The sequence below is a fragment of the Chionomys nivalis genome, chromosome 1, assembly GCF_950005125.1.
Source record: "Chionomys nivalis chromosome 1, mChiNiv1.1, whole genome shotgun sequence".
Taxonomy (NCBI): Eukaryota; Metazoa; Chordata; class Mammalia; order Rodentia; family Cricetidae; genus Chionomys; species Chionomys nivalis.
Genome location: NC_080086.1, coordinates 65159034 through 65178447, shown reverse-complemented (window position 1 = coordinate 65178447; position 19414 = coordinate 65159034). Strand labels below are relative to the sequence as shown.

At 45.7% G+C, this 19414-nt stretch overlaps 2 protein-coding genes across 6 annotated transcripts in view; one reads left to right on the top strand and one right to left on the bottom strand.

Annotated features, from left to right (window-relative positions):
* Paip2b (poly(A) binding protein interacting protein 2B) overlaps nt 1-8672 on the top strand; it is a 35642-nt gene extending 26970 nt beyond the window's left edge. For all 4 annotated transcript variants that reach the window (XM_057778103.1, XM_057778120.1, XM_057778095.1 and 1 more), the window contains 2 exons: nt 3528-3704; nt 4792-8672. In XM_057778103.1, the coding sequence (XP_057634086.1) occupies nt 3528-3704; nt 4792-4848 (234 nt within the window). In that variant the 3' untranslated portion in view covers nt 4849-8672. The remainder of the gene's footprint in view (nt 1-3527; nt 3705-4791) is intronic.
* Nucleotides 8673-11161: 2489 nt separating this feature from the next.
* Nucleotides 11162-19138, bottom strand: Nagk (N-acetylglucosamine kinase). 2 transcript variants are annotated; one of them, XM_057770194.1, is made up of 10 exons: nt 18925-19138; nt 17318-17402; nt 17068-17166; nt 16242-16383; nt 15303-15413; nt 14548-14660; nt 13459-13546; nt 12565-12662; nt 12141-12219; nt 11162-11444 (listed from the first exon to the last, which is right to left on the bottom strand). In XM_057770194.1, the coding sequence occupies exons 1-10, from the start codon at nt 19101-19103 to the stop codon at nt 11257-11259; spliced, it is 1182 nt and encodes a 393-aa protein (XP_057626177.1). In that variant the 5' UTR covers nt 19104-19138; the 3' UTR covers nt 11162-11256. The 2 variants fall into 2 exon arrangements, with proteins under 2 accessions (XP_057626177.1, XP_057626187.1); XM_057770204.1 differs by lacking the exon at nt 18925-19138 and adding an exon at nt 18748-18901.
* Nucleotides 19139-19414: the final 276 nt, after the last annotated feature.

Sequence of the window (19414 nt, the reverse complement as noted above, 5' to 3'; positions counted from 1 at the left end):
AAGCAGCAACAATCAAAGCTAGCCAGGATTATAGCTCCTAAATCCTCCCAAGCCCTCAAGGACTTGTAGTCTCTCCTTCCCTCTTCCCTTCCACCCTATGTGGGTCTCTGTATTTCCACCCCACCGTCCTTCATTGCCTCTGCTACTTACCTCCACTGACATTGCTGCTACTGTTGTCAAGTAGGGGCTACTACTACAACACTTGATGACATGCCCTTGTTGCTGTTTGTGTATCTCATCCTGGAAAGTCATACTAAAATTATTAAGACAAAAAAATCAAGATTTAAGATGCAGTTTTAAAAATTGATAAGACAGAAGATCTATATCAAGGTTTCCAGGCAAGCCACAATTTCTGAATGGTATGAAAAACATCTTGCCTGTGAAATGGCTCTGTTGATAAAAGCAATTACTGCCTTGACTTACAGCCTGAGTTAAATCTCTAGGACCCACATGGTAGAAGAAGAAAACAAACTCCCATAAGTTGTCCTCTGACCTTCACATGTGTGCAGTGACACATTGCACATCCCTCCAAAAATAAATAAATAAGCATAATAAAACATTTAAGGCTATAATCCCTAATCCTAGTATTGATTGTCATTGGGTGGGTTGGAAGATGCACGTTCACATGCACCTATGCATGTGGAGGTCAGATGCCAATGCTGTGTGTCTTCCTCTAGCAGTCTCCACTTCGGTTTTTGAAACAGAGTCTCTCAGTGAATCTGAAGCTGGTTATTGGCTAGACTGGCTGGCCAGTGAGTCCTTAGAGTTCGTCTCTGCCTCAGGACACTGGGATTACAGGTACATACCACCACACCTAGCTTTTTACATGAATGCTGGGAATCCAAACTCAGGTCCTCAGGTTTGTGCCAAAGCACTTTACCTGCTGAGCCATTTCCCCAGCCCACTTATTGAGCTCTTTTGGGTGAAAATGTTCACTGAAAAGATGATCATGGTGGTGTATGCCTATAATCCCAGCATTTATAACAAGAAGCAAGGGGATCAGGAGTTCAAGGCTCTATTCAAATAAATAGTTCAACAAGTATGAGACTTTTAGAATCAGAATGAAATGTCATATTGAGGGAGGAAAGACTAAAACCTAAATAAGGAAATATCGCTTGTTTGAGGTTTCAGAAAGTAGTGGCACATGGTGCTACATACTTGTAATCCCAGCACTGGGAATTAGAGCCAACAAGAACAGTTCAAGGGCAGCCTCTGTTACCTATCCAGTTTGAGCCTATCCACAGATACCTGACACCCTGATCCAGACAGATAACAACAACACGAAGTATAACTCAAGGGGCTGAAGAGACAATTCTACAGTTTTGAGTGCTTGCTGTTCTTGCAGAGGGCAGGACTTTGTTTTCCAGCACCTACATGGTAGCCCACGGCCATCTGTAACTCCAGCTCCAGTAGACCTAGTGCCTTTCTTCTGGCCTTTTCGTTCGCCTGCACACATGTGCACTCACCCCCACCCCCATTAAAAATAATAAAATATTTTTTTTAAAGGAAGGATAACTCAGGAAACTACTTCTTGGAAGAAGAAACACATTAGTTATATTTGTGAATGATTTATATTCATACACAGATAATTTCAATACTAAAGAGAAAAGAGACTTGTTGTGCTAAGTTGAGGACAAACACCAATTTTATGTAACTTTTAGGATGTGTTGCCACTGGTGAGGCATGACATGGAATGTGGGAAGATGAAACCACTTAGTTGGGTGTTAGGGATCTTTTACATACATATTCTCTAACTGGAGGCTTGTTTTGTTTTTTGTTTTTCTTTTTCTCTAAGTTCCTATCATTTCCCCATGGGTATCTAATAGCTAAAGTCAGAACAGGCACAATACTTATTCATGCCTCAGAGTTGAGACTTGGGATCTTTTGTTTGTTTTTTTTCTTTTTTCTTTTTCTTTTTTTTTTTTTTTATGTTCTTAGTGCTAATTTCCCAACTCTTACACAAAGAATACTGCTATAATAAGAGAAATAGTTCACATGACAAAGTCCTAAAAGAAGCAGCTATAGTAAAATTCTTGAACAAGGGAGTATGTAAGAGAATGGAGAGCAGGAGTATAGTGGCTTATACCTGTGATCCTAAGACTTGGTAGACTGAGGCAGGGGATTGATGTGAGTTCACAACTAGCCTGAGCTGTATACATACTGAGTTAGTCTAGCCCTGTCACAGAGAGAGAAGTAGAGACTGGACATTGAAAATAAATGCCAAACATTTCAAACACAAAACTATAAAATCTTAATGGCTTAGAAATACTTTGTAGTTACTTAAGAGCTTCATAACTGTATAATTTATGAGATTTAAAAATGTTTAGGCAATTACACATTTAAGATACTCTTCTTTAGCTGGATAATAGAACATGACTGTGATTCCAGCACTTGGGAGGAACAGGCAGGAGGACCAGAAATTCAAGACCAGCCTCAGCTACATGGAGAGTTCAAGGCCAGCCTGGGATATGTGAAACTGTCCAAAAACAACAGAAACAGTCAAAAACTTGCTATTAGTAACTTTTTCTGAACATATGAGGCACAATTGAGTGATTTTTGTTGTTGTTGTTGTTGTTTGATTTAGCTTATGGAGGTAATGAGCTATGAACCCGTTACCCAGCAGGAAGTGAGAAAGAGATTTGGCAAGTGTGGAGTGGCCAATGAATTCACTGAAATCTGCCAAGTAAACATTGTCTGCAAAGGACTGGAAAATCCTAGATCTTCTTACATCAGTTGGTGACAGTGTTGAAGAAGTATGGAGTAGTTTAAATATTTTGTTCTTGTTTTAAGAGACACTGTATTGTGACGTATATTTTTAATAATGTACCAGAAAGTGTTTTCTGTATCTCTCTAAGGTTCTACAAGTATTTTTGTGCCTTGGAGTTCTTATTACTAGAAAAGTGGATCAGGAGCTACTACTGATTTTGATTTAGTTTTCAGTATCCTAATCTCAGGCCAGTTACATACTTCCCATAAAAGATTTATGAAGACCTGAAGTTTCTGCCATTTTGAATAACTAAAATCCTGTTTTTGTTTTTCTTTTTTTTATGGTTATCAGATCAGTTACTTCTCTGTTGCTGTGGTAAGATTCCATGACCAAAAGCAATTTCATGGAGAAAAGGGTTTATTTCAGCTCACAGTTCTAGGGAGATATAGTCAGTCCGTCATGGCTGGGTTGAACAATGGACAAGCTTTGACAGTAGAAACAAGAAGCTGGCTGAGCACATGTTATCTCAAATTGGAAGCAGAGAGAAAAAAATAAAATAGAGTACATTCATAAATCTCAAAGCCTGCCCCCACTGACATACTTTCTTCCTCAGGACTCTACCTCATAAAGGTTCTGTGATGTCCCTGAACAGCATCACCAACTAGGGACCAAATACTTATAAACATGAACCAATTGGGAACATTTCTCATTAGCTTTCCTGCCCCTGGTTCTGAGTGAGGACCTCTGAAGAGAAGTGCTGGGGACCCCAGAGGGATCATCCTCTGGAGCAGTCCTCTTAGTCTTACCCCTTTGTTGCTAGGTGGAAGAAGAGCTGCAGGAGCAAGACTTCTTGGACCGCTGCTTCCAGGAGATGCTGGATGAAGAGGACCAGGACTGGTTCATTCCAGCACGAGACTTGCCTCAGGCTGTAGGACACTTACAGCAGCAGTTAAATGGACTATCAGTCAGCGACAGTCATGAATCTGAAGACATTTTGGTAAGAGCCTTCAGTAGTTGTACATGTGACATCCTGAAAGGAATATGATGTTTGGAGTCATAGATGTCTGTGTGGCCCTACACCCTATATCACATCTCTGGAGCCTATCAGCTGACATGTCTTCACCCCTTAAATGGCTTCAGGCTCTGTGAAACTGTAGTCATCAGCCTTCATTTACCTTGATGCTCTCTGCCCTGGGATAAGATTAGAAGTCTTTCTCTTTCACTATCTGTACCTAATGTACTATGGCTCTGCCAGGAAAACTATTGCTATTAGGAGGAACACACTCCTGACAGGCCAGTTTGTACTTCAGTTAAGTCAGAGAAGTGAGTTCCTTGTCTTCTATTGATGTGGCTGGAATTCTGCGAGCACTGTGGTTCCCACATAGCTTGTGAGTAGCTGTGGCTTGCAATGAGCCAAGACTCACAAGAACACCAAGGGGCATGGAAAAATGAGAAAAATAGAGGTTCTAGTATCTAAACTGGCTTCATGGAATATTGTTTTTCACCATGTTAATCTGTTCAGTGGCTTGAAGTGCTGTTTTGGAATGAATGTCATTCATAGATTCAGGGGAATATCTTGAAATGGAGTGGAAACAGGAGGCAGGAGCCTCTGAGAACAATTCAGTGATAGCATGGGCTGTTAAGACTCTTCCTTCTTCCCTGAGGCTTACCAAGAAGGGTACTGTGGTGTGTGGCTCAGTTGTGGAACACTTGCTTAGCATGTATCAGAACTCAAAAACAAGTTTTAATGATTTGTTATTTTTCTCCCAGTCTTCCCTGTACTTTTATCTCTCTGTAGGGCTATAGATTTGAACCTTGTACATGCTAGGCAAGTACTCTATCAATAAGCTTCAACCCTAGCCCGAAAATAAGTTTTAAAGTGTAATAGGATGTGAAAGCAGAAAGATGACCATCAGTATGGGGAGGGATAAGAGGCAGGTATCAGCAAAGTCAGTGGAATGCACATGTATAAAATGTTATAGTGAAACTCATTATTTAGTATGCTAAATTAATTTTTTATCATGAAAAAAGTAATAAAAGTACAGCTTGCTTTGAGTTATATTTTCTCTTGATTCTCATTTCAGAGCAAAAGTAACCTGAATCCAGATGCCAAGGAGTTTATTCCAGGAGTGAAGTACTGAGCTGTTGGAAACTTCCAGAAGGACTTGTTTTGTCGCTGTACCTGGGGCCAGCAATGCACAAACAGGCAGAGCTGAAGGGGGGTGGCAAGGGTGTGCAGCCAGGGCGGGTTGGGTTGGGAAGGTGGTTTAACTGGATACTGTGACTGAGTAACTAATGTGCGAGGTACTACTCTCCAAGCCCTCTGAGCATGGCTCTTCTGTTCTGCTGACTTGTTCAGAGCAGTTTCCCATTTTATTTTATTTTTTGAAGAGCTCTTTGGAGTTAAGGAACTACAGTTGTTTTTTCCCTTGTTAGAAATGTTCTGTCTGTATTCAAGCAAAATAAGCTGACCAAGGAAAGCAGTATTTAAGAAATATTTTCCCTGCTGTGTATCTACCAGGAGCAGGGCATCTGGAGAGCTTAAGGAATTTATAGCTGAGTGGTAAGAGGGAAAAATAGAACAGAAGAAATAAACCAGTTGCAACACTCAGCTTCCCCACTCCTGACATTTCCATGGTGAAGTGGTGAGCTAAGTGGCAAATAGAGCTCTTGTCTCCTGGCCTGAGCTCTGCTCTACTAAAGAAAACACAGATTGGAAAGTTCTTAGGTGAATGTAACTGGATGGTTGCAGGTTGTACATCAGAAGAGCAGGGCTTGATGGTGGCTGTCATTTAGTTGCTGCTGGCCTGGTGTTGAGCATAGGTGTGTAGCTGCTGTCGCTCATTGTTTACAGTAAAAGTCACATAGAGTTGCTTTGCCTTCATGATTCTCATGCAGGCTACTCCTGGCCTCTTTCCTCACAGCACTAAAAGACACGGTTAGCCAAAGTCTGAGACGGACCTTTTGTTGGGCTAGTTGCATCTTGAATCTTCTTGGACAGTTTTGGTTTTGTTTTCCTTAGTCCCATCAATATCTGGCTCTTACAGTGTCTTAATTCCCTCAAAGATTTCTGTTTTTTTTTTTTTTTTCAAGGAAATACATTTTCTAAACACTAGCAAGCTGCTCAGCTTAGTTTGGGTGCTTCTCCTGCCTTACAGAGTGATTCCCAGAAACTAAGCTACTCAGGAGTCCTGCCCGAGAACACAACGGAGCTCCTTGGAGCTGTTAATGGGTATTAATGCTCCCACAAACTAACTTTTTTCATTTCCTCATGGGCCTAGCTAGGTGCACTCACTAGGGTTTGGTTGATCTTCTGTCGAACTGAATTCCACTGGGAGCTGCTGCTGTGAGTAGAGGCGAAGGTGGTAGTGTTGAGGGGGAAAGGACAAGTGTCCTCTCCTGTTCATACTCCCAGGATAAGGGATTTGGAGAGGCCTGAGAGTGCTGTGGCTTGTGTGTGACTGTCACTGTGCTGTGCATTAGCTCTGGAAGGATCATGTAGCTTCCAGTCTGTCAACTCAGCATGTGGATGTGGGCAGAGATTGGGAGGAAAGGACTGGAGTCTGAAAAGTTGAAACATTTCCCTTTTTCATGAGCTGGTTTTCCAGCTTTCCATTTTGTCTTGGTACCAGGAATAGAACCCAGGGTCTCATTTGTGCTAGGTTAGTCCTACCCTTGAGCTGTTCTCACCCCTCCCTTGTTGACTTGTAGACAGCCCCAGCAGTTAAATACAAACTTCCCTGTTTTTCCTGTTAAAGTCTCATAGGATGGCATCTTGTGACAGTGGCCTTCTCCCTAGGCCACATGATAGTGACTAGCTCAGGGAACTTGTATGGCCAGACACACATTGACTCCCAAAGCCTCTCCCTCAAGAGACTAGGAACTCCTAGTCCTCTAGGAGGACTTTATTCCTGCTCCAGCTTTTAGCTTGGCTTTCCACTTCTAATAAGGAGAAGAAGGGTAAGGGTGGGGCATAAAAAAGATTCTGCCACAGTCTCCTCGAGGCTTTTGGAGTTCAGAATGCATCAGGATTGCAGGAAGATTCTTGAGAATCTCTACCTGTATATAGTGTACCCTCCTCTGAGTACCTGGCTGGGAAGCCTGTGTAAGCCTGAGGAGGTTTTGTTCTAGCCTAAAGTTTTGCCCTTTGGAAGCCAAGCTGCTAGTTGTGGTCTAAAAGGCCTACCTTCCTTCCTACTTTGCTGGCTCTTTTTACTTGGATGTCAGTCTCTGTTCTTTTGTCGAGGGTGCATTTGGTTAATACTTCTAGAATGCTGTTGTGTATGCCTGGAAACAAGTGCTGGTATGTTGGGTCTACCTCAGAGGCAGCATGCTGACTCCAGGCTTAGGGTACAGCCAATTAGGCTGAGCTTAGTACACATGGAATGACTTATTCCTATGGCCCAACTCTTCTTTCATCCAATGTTGTGAGATAGCATAATTGTGCCCCAGACTACAGGCTCAGCCTTAGTTTGCCAACTTAGCAGAAGACTTTTGGGGTTTCGTAGGTGTCCCCCCCCCTTGGGAATTTATACAGCAATAGAAAATGTACTTAATAGTTGCTGGTCTGGCTGGCCCCAGTCTTCTTTTATTAGTGACTAAGTTCTAATTGTGTTTATTTGACTCTATAACTTTTTTGTTGGGGGAGGGATAAGGGACTGCATAAGATATTGTAGAGGTAGGCAAAACTTAGGTACTGTAGCTAAGGGTCTGGGGCTAGTTTCTGTCTATAGTGTGTGTACCTGACTTTTAGTTATCATATAAGCAAACTAGAATATAGTCTAAAGACTGATCTTTTTTATTGAACCCAGGATTTAACATGTGCTGTGCAAGCACTACACCAAGCTGCATTCCCAACCTGTGAGAGGCTAGGTCTTGGTAGCATTCGTATTTCCAAAGTCACAAGAACTATGATTGCTTCATTAAGATTGTAAGGCTAACCATGGCTTTAAAATAAATGTTTTTAGTGAACTATTAGGCATTTTCCATATTATTGTTATGTCAAGGGTTTATTTTGACTTTAGAGAGACTAAGATGCAAGTAAAGAGCTCTGCCAGCCAGCACCTTCAATAAGGCAGGAAAGGGGGGCAGCCAGAGTGAACCTCTTGATTGGGGATATGGTAGATGAGTGTGTGACTGGCTGGCTTCCTGAGTTTGTCCCCTGTTGCTAGAGGGGACAGGCCTCTGCAGTAAGAGTATTGGTATTGCATGCTATTAGTCTAGGTTTATAGAATGCAAAGGATAGGAACTTACAGGTCTGACAAATTTGACTAGAAGTTGGAAGTACCCACTTCTTGGAAAAGCTTATCCCAGCCACTCTCATCTGGGAGAACAGGAATGGGAGGCACTAGTTTTGTCAAGTAGGAAGAGTAGAAAGGATGCTGGTGTGTGAAACAGACCCTGAGTGACCTGTCCACCACAATTGCCATGAGACTCGTTGCCCCCTAGGATGGCTCAGTGCAGTGGATGTGAGCGCCTCCGAAGTCCATTCTGCTACCTGCAGGATGTCACCAGACTTAGACATCTTCTCGACTTCACAATCTGGAAGGAGGTGGGACTCTTTTTCCTATGTTTAGTCTCCCACAGGAAGCTGCTGGTGGTGATGGGAACAGAGAAGGAATCTGCCCAGGCAAACATTAGACTGCATGCCACCCTGCCGTCATCATCCAACACACTGCAGGACCCCAGAAATTTCCATTTCCTGGGAGTTGGGACGAGAACATAAGACACACTGCTCTCTTCAAGATGTCAAGCTTAGGAGCCACACTTCTCCTGTTCTTGGGGAACAGGAGGAAATTGAAAGGACCAAAGGACAGATATGCTTTTTTTTTTAATGTAAAAACCTTCCTACATTTTTGTTGCTAAAAGTATAATTTAAATGGAAGATTTGATGAGTTTTCCTCCCAAATTTACCTTATACCTTTTCTTTAAAATGAATAAACAATAAAAATTCTAGGTTACTTAATACTATAAAGGTTTTTTTTTTTTTTTTTTTGGTTCTTAAGATCAAACTCAGGACCTCACACACAGCTAGGCAGCATCCTGTTACTGAGGCTCTCCTTACTCCTGGGATACTAAAAGCATTTTGAGTTATAATCTTGCTCTGTGGTCCAGACTAGACTTGAACCTCTGGTCTTCCTGCCTCAGCCTCTCCAGTGCTAAGATTATAGGTGTGGACCACCTGGCTGTCCTAAATATCTTAATATTGTACTGTTACTAAATTGTTTTTCGGTACAAGGGTTAAATGGAAGATTTTGTGCATGGCTGGGAAAGTGTTCCAACACTTAACTACATCGCTTGACTATAAAATGTCTTTCCTGTAAAGTGGTATCATGTTTCACTCTATCAACATATAAAAAGAGAATTTTGTCCTGCCAATTGTGAACCTTCAAAAATATTTAACAGCAGGTTGTGAGTGGTACTCATCTTTAATCCCATGACTTGGAAAGAGGCAGAGGCAGGTAAATCTCTAGTTTGAGGCAAGTTCAGACTAGCCAGGTCTACATGAGACTGTCTATAAAAGTTAATAAACTAGTGCTTGAAAAGTGAAAACAAGACCCCTAAAACAGCTTTGAGCTGGGGTAGTTCACTAGTGATGCCTATCATACAAATCAGGAACTCACTGGGTTGTGTCCAAGTCACTGAGTTTAGGAACTTTTAGTGCTGGAGCAACCACCATATTCACTTCTCCCAGTAAGTTTTCATACGCTGGTCCCCAGGCCCTGCTGTGGCTAATGCACCTCTTCTGGACATTTCATGTCAATGGACTCAAATACTATATGGTCTCTTAATTTGGCACTTTTTTTAAACATGTTTTTTTGGTGTTGAGCAGTTTCCTGTTGAGTACGCTGCACTTTGTCAGAGAGCGCCTTAAGGTTGGGTTTTAGCCTCTTCAGCTCCATTGGCTCTCCACCTCTACTTTGGCAAGTCCTCTGTTAACAGGCCAAGAGCTGTGTGTCGTAGGAGCCTTGGCCATTGCAGATTCCTATGATCCTCAACCTTCCCCAAAACATTGTGCTGTCTACTGCAGCTCAGAACCTTTGAAGCATCTGAGGCCCTTTTAATAACGAGCACAAGTGGACAGGGAATGAAACTACATAGTGTTTCACTCAGAGTCAATGCTGAAGACTGCAGCTTTCTAGTCATGTCCATGGGTATTAGAGTTGTACTAACTCTGCTGGACTCCTGAGGTGATGGTGATGTACATAGGAGAGAGGGCCAGAGTGATGGAGGAGCCAGTGGAACAAAGCAACCTCCAAGTAAACCTAGGCCCAGACTCTGGACCCTTGTTCCTGTTACAAATGTTTAAAAGCTTGTTGCTCACAGGGCTTTTCAAATCTAAAAACAAGTTGGAGAGATGGCTCAGCAGTTAAGAGAGAGCATGACTTCTCCTGGTTCGATTCTCAGTGCCCACATTAAAGCTTACAACCATCTGAAACTCCAGTCATAGACAGGATCTGATATATTTTTTTCCTGGTCCCTGCAGGCACACACACGGTGTACACAAATGCAGATAGAACACCCAAACATAAAATTAACAACAAAACCCTAAAAAGTTTTCCTAAAAACACCAAAAATGGGGGGGATTACTTAAAATTTTTGTAAATCAAATGACATCTGTATAAAAACTCAACAAATGAGAATAAATGCACTTGCTGAGGTAGCACCTTCCTGACTAAACCTGGCTCCCTCCTTTCATGTGTATTGACAGTTGTACTGTGCAGGAGTTAGAGAGAGGGAAAATAGAACCCAGAGGTTAAAACACTAGCATTGTTGCACATCCAGACCTGGTTAATTTTGGGTGCCAACGGGTACTGGGAATGACGACGGTGTCTCTGAGCAAGAGTATTTTCCTGGAAGGATTAGCTTCAGGAGAAAGACCTTCCCTGCAGGGCTGGCAGCAGCAGCCTACCTACAAAGGTCTGAGAGGGAAGTGCCCCACTGTAACCACAGCCAGGTGAGCAGCAGTGAGGAGCAGGCAGGCCACTGAGTTAAGCAGTACCTACTTTACCTATAGGGAGGGGCCTATAGGGATTTATTCAGACTAAACAATAGAATGCCCTCTGTGCCTACAGTTACCAAATCCAAGGTTAAATAAAAATTGAGACTAGAATTGTACTGTTCCTCCACGTCCTACTGGGAACCTTGGGAGAGGGTGTGATGGATCTTGGGTCATTCCCCAGGAAGTGGGCATGGAGACAGCTTAGTTCCATCATAAGACATTGTAATTCTGCCAGGAGGAACTTGGGTCCCAGCTCCTGGCAGTCAAAAGTGTGTGGTGTGGAAATGGGAGGTGCAGGGCCATTATATGCTTAAAAGCCTGGTGGATGCAAGCCTGGTGGATGCACGTAAACCGGCAGGCAAGTACCTGAATCTGCTAGGAACCTGCTGGAAGTGCTGAGAACATAACAGCAATGTGTTAAACGTGATACAGAGCATCCTACTGGGGAGGGGGTAAAGTGCATTTATTTGATTCCATGTGTTTGTAACAAAGAAAAATCTCCCTTCTAACATTCAGTGTCAGCTGGATGGGGGAGGGGGTACAGCCCCTAGAAGGTATGGGAATAGAAGGCAACGGCATTGATACTGTAGTCCATGGGAAGGTGGTATCCAATGTGCCTGGCTCCCAGGCTGGCACCCCCCAATGCAGAAGAGTATCGTAGCTTCATCAGGGTGAAGCTGGAAAAGGAGTTCTGAGCCTGTAGCTCTCGGCCCTGGGTCAGCGCCAGGAGAAAGCCTGGAAGAAAACACAGAAGAGAACAAAAACTGAATCTTCAGTGGAGATGCTAGAGACCACATTCCTAACACAGAGGCACCATGGTGCTGTGGGTCCTGGAACTAGCAGCCCAACTACAGAGTATGCACCAATACCCACAACTTCTTGGTGCCAGAATCTAGTAGGGCTCCTTGTGCTGTTTCATAATCTAATGAAACCCTGAAACTGGCTGAACTGAGGCTGCCATGCTAAAGTCCTTATGGCCAGAATGGTAACTAAGGGTGCTACCACATGTTATCATACACTGGTCTAAGCCCTAAGGGGCTGGAGAGATGGCTCAGTGGTTAAGGGTATTTGCTGCTCTTCAGAGGACCTGGGTTCAGTACCTAGCACCCACATGGTGGCTCACAATACCTGTAACTCCAGTTCTTCTATCATCCTTGGGCACTGCACACCCATGGTGCACAGACATACATACTAGCAAAAATACCCACAAAACATAAAAGTAAATAAATCTTTAAAAGTGATTAAATATATCATTGGGAATAAAACATCTTTTTGCCACCTCAAGAGCTTGAGCCATACAGTAGAGAACAGGCTTATTAGCAAGCGCACACCCCAGGAGGAAGTCATGGGAGCCAGATGAGAATAAAGGGCCCAACTTCACCCTCCTTTCCAGCTGTACCCTTTGTCTTCATCCACACCACCCAGACTCACCTTCCTTCAGCAGCTCCCAGCTCTTCCACACTGAGCCCACACACACGATGGGGAGGCCAAGCTCCCCTTGGAACAAGACCTGAGAAGGCAGAAAATGAAACGTTGCAGGCAGACCCTAACTCTAAACCTTGCCAGGGCCTCAGGGATATTTCCTCAGACCAGCTTCTGTCCAAGACACTCTCCCTCTGGTAGGGAAACTGAACGTGGACTCAAGCAAAATGGGGGACGGGGGAGGAAAACAAGTCACGAAAGTGAGGCAGAGAAGAGGAAAGGAATGGTCAAATAGAGGACAGTACCACATGAAGCCAGTCTACATATTCAGAGGCATCAAAGCAAAGAGTTTGATGGAGCAGTCTTACCACCCCAGGCCAAGGGTCAGACCCTGTCCAGCTGCCACCCACCATTGTGTCTTGCCTCAACTCACCGGGTCAATCTCTGGCAAAACTGCTACAATGTGTCTGCCCAGCATCTCCCCAGCCTTCCTGAAGATGTACCGAGAAAGGGGATCCCCCTGCTGTGCACCTGAGGCAGGGAGAAAGAGGCTGGAGAATATAGGAAGCAGCCTACTCTAGCCATTCCATTAGATAAGGCAGCAAGCTCAGGCCAAGACAATGTTAGGATGGATGCCCACACTGGTAAAGCAAGCTTCTTCCCACCATTCCAGATACCTCCCAGTGCCCTACTGGAAGCAGCTTACTAAGCTTTGAGAAGAGCCTCCTCCACCCCACCAGTGCAGTAGGACCAGACTCCAGTTAACTATTAAATTACATTACTGTGTCTGTTCCTGTGTGTCTATAAGCCCTGTGGACAAGGGACCCTATCTGAGAAGACCAATGATACTCCTGTTGGTAACCAGCACTTTCAGCAGTGTGCTGATGGTTAGTCCCATCCTGGCTGATGTTTTGAGCCTTAGTCCTGAGATAAACACAAGTAGAGTGTCCTGGGACTAAGGAAGCACCTTAGAGGAGCAGACCTCACAGTGAAAAAGGCAATGTGTGACATGCAGACTTTTCCCAAAGCCAACAATACAGGCTGCCTGAACTTTCCAATCCCTGCCAACAGTCAGTACTACTTCAAGTTCTCAAACCAAGGTCTTCAGATTGCAGCAGTCACATGGCCACCGGGGAGATAAACATAAGCAATCCAGTGCTGTCTGGCCCCACCTTCACCCTATTCACCACCAAGCAAGTTGAACTACAGACTCCAGGTTACTTGTAGAGACAGCCACCAGCACACAGGCCAGCCTTAAACATGCATGACCCACCATTAGACATGCTTTTGGATAACCAAGCTACAAACAAGCTGGCACTTGCAGTACCTTCTGCAATTTTCTGGCAAAACCCAGCAAACCTGGATTTATCAAAATCCCTATACAAATGGGTGAGGATTCCTAGCCGATCTGGCACCTGAGGAATACAAGAGGAGACACAGTCATAAGATGCAAAACCCCTAGTCTGTCACCCAGAATGGCCTTCCCAGTGTCTCTATTGGAATGACCAAAATATTCTGGAACTTTTTTTAAGCTTTAAAAATTAGAGGAATTTGAGATTTATCATTTGAGTAATTTTGTTTTCCTCAAGATCAAATTCACTGAAAAACTCTTGAAAAGACTGTTTTAAAGATCAGTCCCTTACAGTCCTACACACAGTAGCAGACCAAAGATTCTGAGAAGTACTGCAACCAAGAAATTCATTGCCCAAACTGTCTTCCACTACCAACAACCTAACAGGTCACCCCTTTGAGTCCCCAATTATGCAGAGATTCTCCACAGTACATTTTAGTGGGAGTGGGATAAATATGAGCATCCACAGAAACATTACTAAGTGTTTTATACACTTGTCTCATTTGGCTTTGCTTAAATGTTTGCAAAAATGCTAAAATTCCTAAGAGGAAGTGATGTGGGATGTCCTTCTGTATATGTGTTGCTTTTATTGGTTGATAAATAAAGCTATTTCGGCCAATGGCTTAGTAGAGTAAAGTCAGGCGGGAAATCCGAATAGAGATAGAGTAGGCAAAGTCAAGGAGATGCCAAGTACTCGCAGGAGAAGGATGCCAGAACATGACCAGTAAGCCACAGCCTCGTGATAATATACAGATTAATAGAAATTGGTTAATTTAATATGTAAGAGCTAGCTAGGAATATGCCTGAGCTATTGGCCAAACAGTGTTATAATTATATAGCTTCTGTGTGATTATTCAGGTATGAGCAGCCGGGAAACAAAAGTGCAGTCTCTGTTTGCAAGGAACTGCAGCAACACTGGTGTGAACGCATGCCACACTACTCTGAATCCTGTCCATGCTATCCTGGTTCACCTGGAAACCCCATCCCCTTCTGCAGTTTCTCCCGTGGGTTCCCCTACATTAGGTGTCCTACATTAGGTGCACATGACTGTGGGGTAGGCAGTACCTGGAAATAGTTGAACATGGCCTGCTTGACATAGCCAATATCATGAGGAGCTGCCTCCAGGTTGTCAATGGAGTCAAACACGATTTTCACAGCTTGGTGTGCAATCCAGTAGGCTTCCAGGAGCAGAGGGAAAGAAGACAGCAGCCAGTCACTGGCCATCTCCTCACCAAGAAGGACTCTCAAGCCCAAGACCAGTTAGAAGTCAGTGATTAGTCAGTGGTTCCCAGTAGGGAGGGAGGCTTAATCAAACTACCTGACAGACCTAGGCCAGGGAAAGCTGATAGGAAGACTGAGTAGGTACACCTGTCACACTGGCATCCATTCAAAGACAAGGGTGGTAAGCTGTCACACACAGCTGCAGTCACAGCACGAGCTGGACCCAAAAGTCACCCTAGAGATATATACACGCTGCCCCAAAAGTAGTGTCGGTAGGAAGTATGTCCTGTCCAGATCCTTTTCCCACTGGCAGAGAGTCTCTGGACAGCTATGGCCTTAACCTTCAGTTTGAATCCTTCCCTTAGGTCTCCAAAAGTCAACAGAAGTAGGCTGCACCACCATGCCATAAACTGAACCTTGGGTATGAGAGGCTACTAAGAAGAAAGATGGTAATTCTGGGATTCTCCCAATACTATCCTGTACTCAGAAACACGTTTAGGAGCTATTTAGGGATACCTGTTTAGGTTTGGGGACCAAGAGGGCAGGAAAGAGGAGAGGAGTCGCAGGAAGGGGTATGTCCAGGCCCTGTGTGTGCTCACCTGAGCCTTCGTCTCCCATCATATGACCCCAGCCACCGCAGCCACTCTCAGAGCCATCGGGGTTGATAAGCCTGCAGTTGGAGCCTGTTCCCGCAATGAGCACGATCCCACCTGGGGAGAAGGCATGGGGGCTCAGTGTGGACAAGGGCCCACACAGAGCAGCAGCTTCCCACTGCAAAAGATAGGACAGAAACAAGCCCTACAGTGAAGGATCACCGCCCAACCTCCCAGAGCAAGCAGCCCACTTGCTTCCTGTCCAGGGGAGGAGGGAGAATACAAGTCTACATCGCTTCAAGGGAACATGGCTCCCTGCCAACCAGACTTCAAATATCTTGGCTTTTTGAGTACCTAATGCCAGACACTACAGCAGACCTGTTCTTACAGTGACGATCAGCACCCTAAATCATATAGGCAGCCACTCCCACTTCTACAAAAGTGAAACCCTTCCACAACTTCTCAAAGATGGGAGAGCTATCAAATCAGAGCCTAGGCCTGTTTCATTTTTGAGATGGTCTCATAAGGTGACCCTGGCTGACCTAGGATTTTTTATGTAGAACAGGCTGGCCTTGAACTTGCAATGATCTGCCTGCTTCCTGAGAGCTGGTGTAAAGGGTATTCACTGACATGCCTTGTGAGACTCAGTTATATACCAGCACACTACCATACCCAGAGTCCCACACTTTCTCCTCAGTACCACCAGCTCCTGCCCCCCACCCAGAGATTCCACTTCTCACCCAGACACTCAACCTGCCCTCCTTCCTCTCTGTCTCTGGTCCCTGGTCTAGCAAGGGTATAATATGCTCAGGAAAGGACAGTTGGGAGATAGTAATAGAGGCTGCCTTGCAGGTATCTGTAAGAGAAGTTGTGCTAGTTAAAAGTAAAGAGCTTCCCCCATAAGAAAGCTCATTCTCAGCCCCCACGCCTCCGTCACGTTCTCACCGTCCGGTGTAGCTGTGGCGATGGAACCCGCTGCATCAGTGGTGATTATGTAACTTTCACTCAGGTAGGGAAATCGGCCCCTCAACTCCTCTATCAGGAGCCTCACTGCGTCCTCCTGCTCCCCACCACTCAGGGACAGGCCCTAGGCCACAAGAGAGAGGAACACACTGAGCAGATCTTTTCTTAACCCCTCTCCCTCTAACACCCAGCTAGTCATACCCTGCTCATCCGATCTAGCCCCTCCACCCACAGCAAGCCCTTAGAAGGTCATGCCTGCAGGAACAGCCTGGCCTAGGAAAGGGTGGAGGAAAGAAGACACAGGCAAAGGAGCAAGGTGAGGGGATATGGAGAAAGCAGCTTGGCTTGACATACATGGAGTCTGGCTGTGCCTGCACATCTCCCTTGCATATCTGGGAAGTAGCCAGAGTCACAGCAACCTGGGAGGAAGAAGAGCTAACATTTAAAGAGCCCTCTAGACTACAGAGAGCTGACCATTTTGGAATAAATCACATTATCTCAATTCCCCAAAAAGTCCTAGTAAATGTATCTGCAAAATGAGGAAACAAGGCTGAGAGAAAGTAACTGACTTAAGGGACACTATACTGAGTGGCAGAGCTGAGATTCAAATCAAGGCACCAATGGATATCTGGAGCCCCATGCTCTTAAAAAACATTCTCATTCTCAGCTTACAGATGATCACTGAAGCCACAAGAATGGGCAGGATCGAGGGCCCTGGCCCTGGAGACCTCTCCCTCTCATCAGGCTCTGTAATCCCACTGGCCACCTGCGTCAGCACTGCTAATGGCCCCTGCTCCAGCCAACTCACCAGGCTTCGAAGGGGGACCAGAGGATCCACTCCAGCCTTCTGTTTGGCCATGTTCACCATCTCGTTGATCCTCTCCACACACTTGTCTGTGCCAATCAGCTGGCCCCAACAGGGAAGGAGGAGTTAAAAAGGCCTGCAGGACCTGTGCTGCCCCTACCAGCTGCTATGGGGCCCAGCCACCACCTCAACAGGAGTTACAGCACATTAGATAAGAGCCAAGCCCTCTGGTCCCCTCAAGATGGTGGTTTACCCAGTGGTTTGTGCTCAGTCCATCTGCTTCTGACAGGATCTGCCCATTCTCAGAAAGTAAAAGGACTTTGGACCGTGTGCCTCCCCTATAAGACAAAAGAGGGAGGGCTCAGTCCTGTTAAAACTGTAGACAGGCTTGCACAGTAGCCTCTTAGAGTCTAGAGTAGAGACAGCTTCAGCAAACTCAACCTCTATCCCCAAACCTCTTGTTCAGTGTCTGCTGCACTCTGGAAAGGGAAATGTGGCCTTCCTCACGTTTCTCTGGCAGGTCTTACTTCCCCTGCAGGATCCCACTTACTCATTACTTAGACCTTACAACTTGTCCGATGTGGGTTTCTCCAAGACACACTGATAAGCCCTAGCTAGCAAGGACTGCTCTGAATTAAGAGTGTATCGTTTCATGTCTGCCTCTCATTGTGAGCACCACTAGGTGAAGCTCCAGAGTGATTTCCTATCTTCCTAACCGGCCCAGAGCCTGGTCAAGGCAACATATGGGAAATGCATCAGAGGAGAAAAGCTCTGCTCCTCTCACAACGGCCAAGAGCCACTTTAGAAACCCTTTTCCTGCCACCAGGTCTTCAAGACACTTATAAGAAATGGTCACCAGGCAGGGAGAAATTCATACAGACTTCAACAACTAAACCCTTTGGAGTTAAATTCGTGGGGTAAGTGGTATGGAGGAAGAGTGACATTTGGAAGGGCAATGTCCTACTGACCAGCACTTTTTGAAAATGTAACAGTCAAGACTCGATGATTCAACTAAAGAGGACATCAAGTTCTGAGGGGATATTAATGCACGAGACAGCAGACTAATAATCCAAAATCACCCCTTGACAATCAGGGAAAATTAAGCTCTACCTTCCAGATGACTACAACAAGGTTAGGTGCAAACTCCTACAATGTGCTGAGGGTTTTTCCTTGTTTGTTTTTAATGTGTCACACACACACACACACACACACACACACACACAAGTCAGAAGACATCCATCCACCTTAGCAATTCACAGAGAGAGACTTCAGGGTAAGTCAGCAGTGAGCTGCTAGGTCGCCAGACCCTCCTCCTGGCACGTCCTGGTTTGACACACCCAGATCCACAAAATGCTTGTCACGCGCAGGGGCCAGGGCAAACCACCATCTTGCTCTCCCTTGTCTTTGCTTTACACATGTGGCAACTGAGGCCCAAAGGGGGCACACTTCTCACCCAAAGCCATGCCCGGCAGAGCTACCTCCCAAAGTCCAACAGACCAGGTTCTGAACAGGAGAATAAGGTAACCAAGGGCCTTCGGGACTGACAGCAGTGGAGGGTCTCGGTCACTAGGACAAGGCAGTGTTCTGGTGGCAGCTGCTCAACTCCCGGGTTCCCTTGGGTATAAATCTCAGTCTGAGCTACGGCCTCTTCCCCACGTCCACCCGCGACCGACAACTTCCCACCTGACCCCAGCTCTGCAACAAGTCTCCCAGGTTTAGACGAGAGCCCTGAGACGGAGCGGAGGTGGCAGCCGGGAGGGGCGTGGTCGCGCAGTTGAACACAAAGGCACCGGGTGTGGCGCAGGCCGCCGCCCCCTGACCCGCTCCCTGACAGACGGCCTCGGCCCGTCCAGCGCTCACCCTTCCACGCCGCCATAGAGCGCGGCCATGCTAGCGCTGCCACCACAGATCTCTCTGTTGCAAACCCGCTCGCAGTCGGTGGATTCTCTCCTACCGCCGCAAAGCCGCCCCCACCCCATCACGTGACCACCGCGCGCAGGCGCGGGTGCGGACGGTGCCAGTGCCGCCTCTCTCGCCATGGCTGGGCCCCTCCTGGCCCTTATCTCCGGTTCTTTTCAGCCCATTTTTTTCCTGCCCTGTGCTTCCACTCGGAGGCTGAGCCGCAACCGAGAAGCCTGGGAAAGTGAACGAGGCAAGGCTGCAACCAGGTCACAACCACGCAGTTAATTATGGGGTGCGCATGCGCAGTCGCATGCCGAGGCCTTCTCAGAGTCTGGAGGAAATGCTTGAGGACCAGGCCGGGAGTCAAGGTTTAGTCCCAGCCACTCAAATGCAGCCCTGGGACACAATGCTGGCTCGGCCTGCTAAAAGCTGGCATTCATAGACCTTA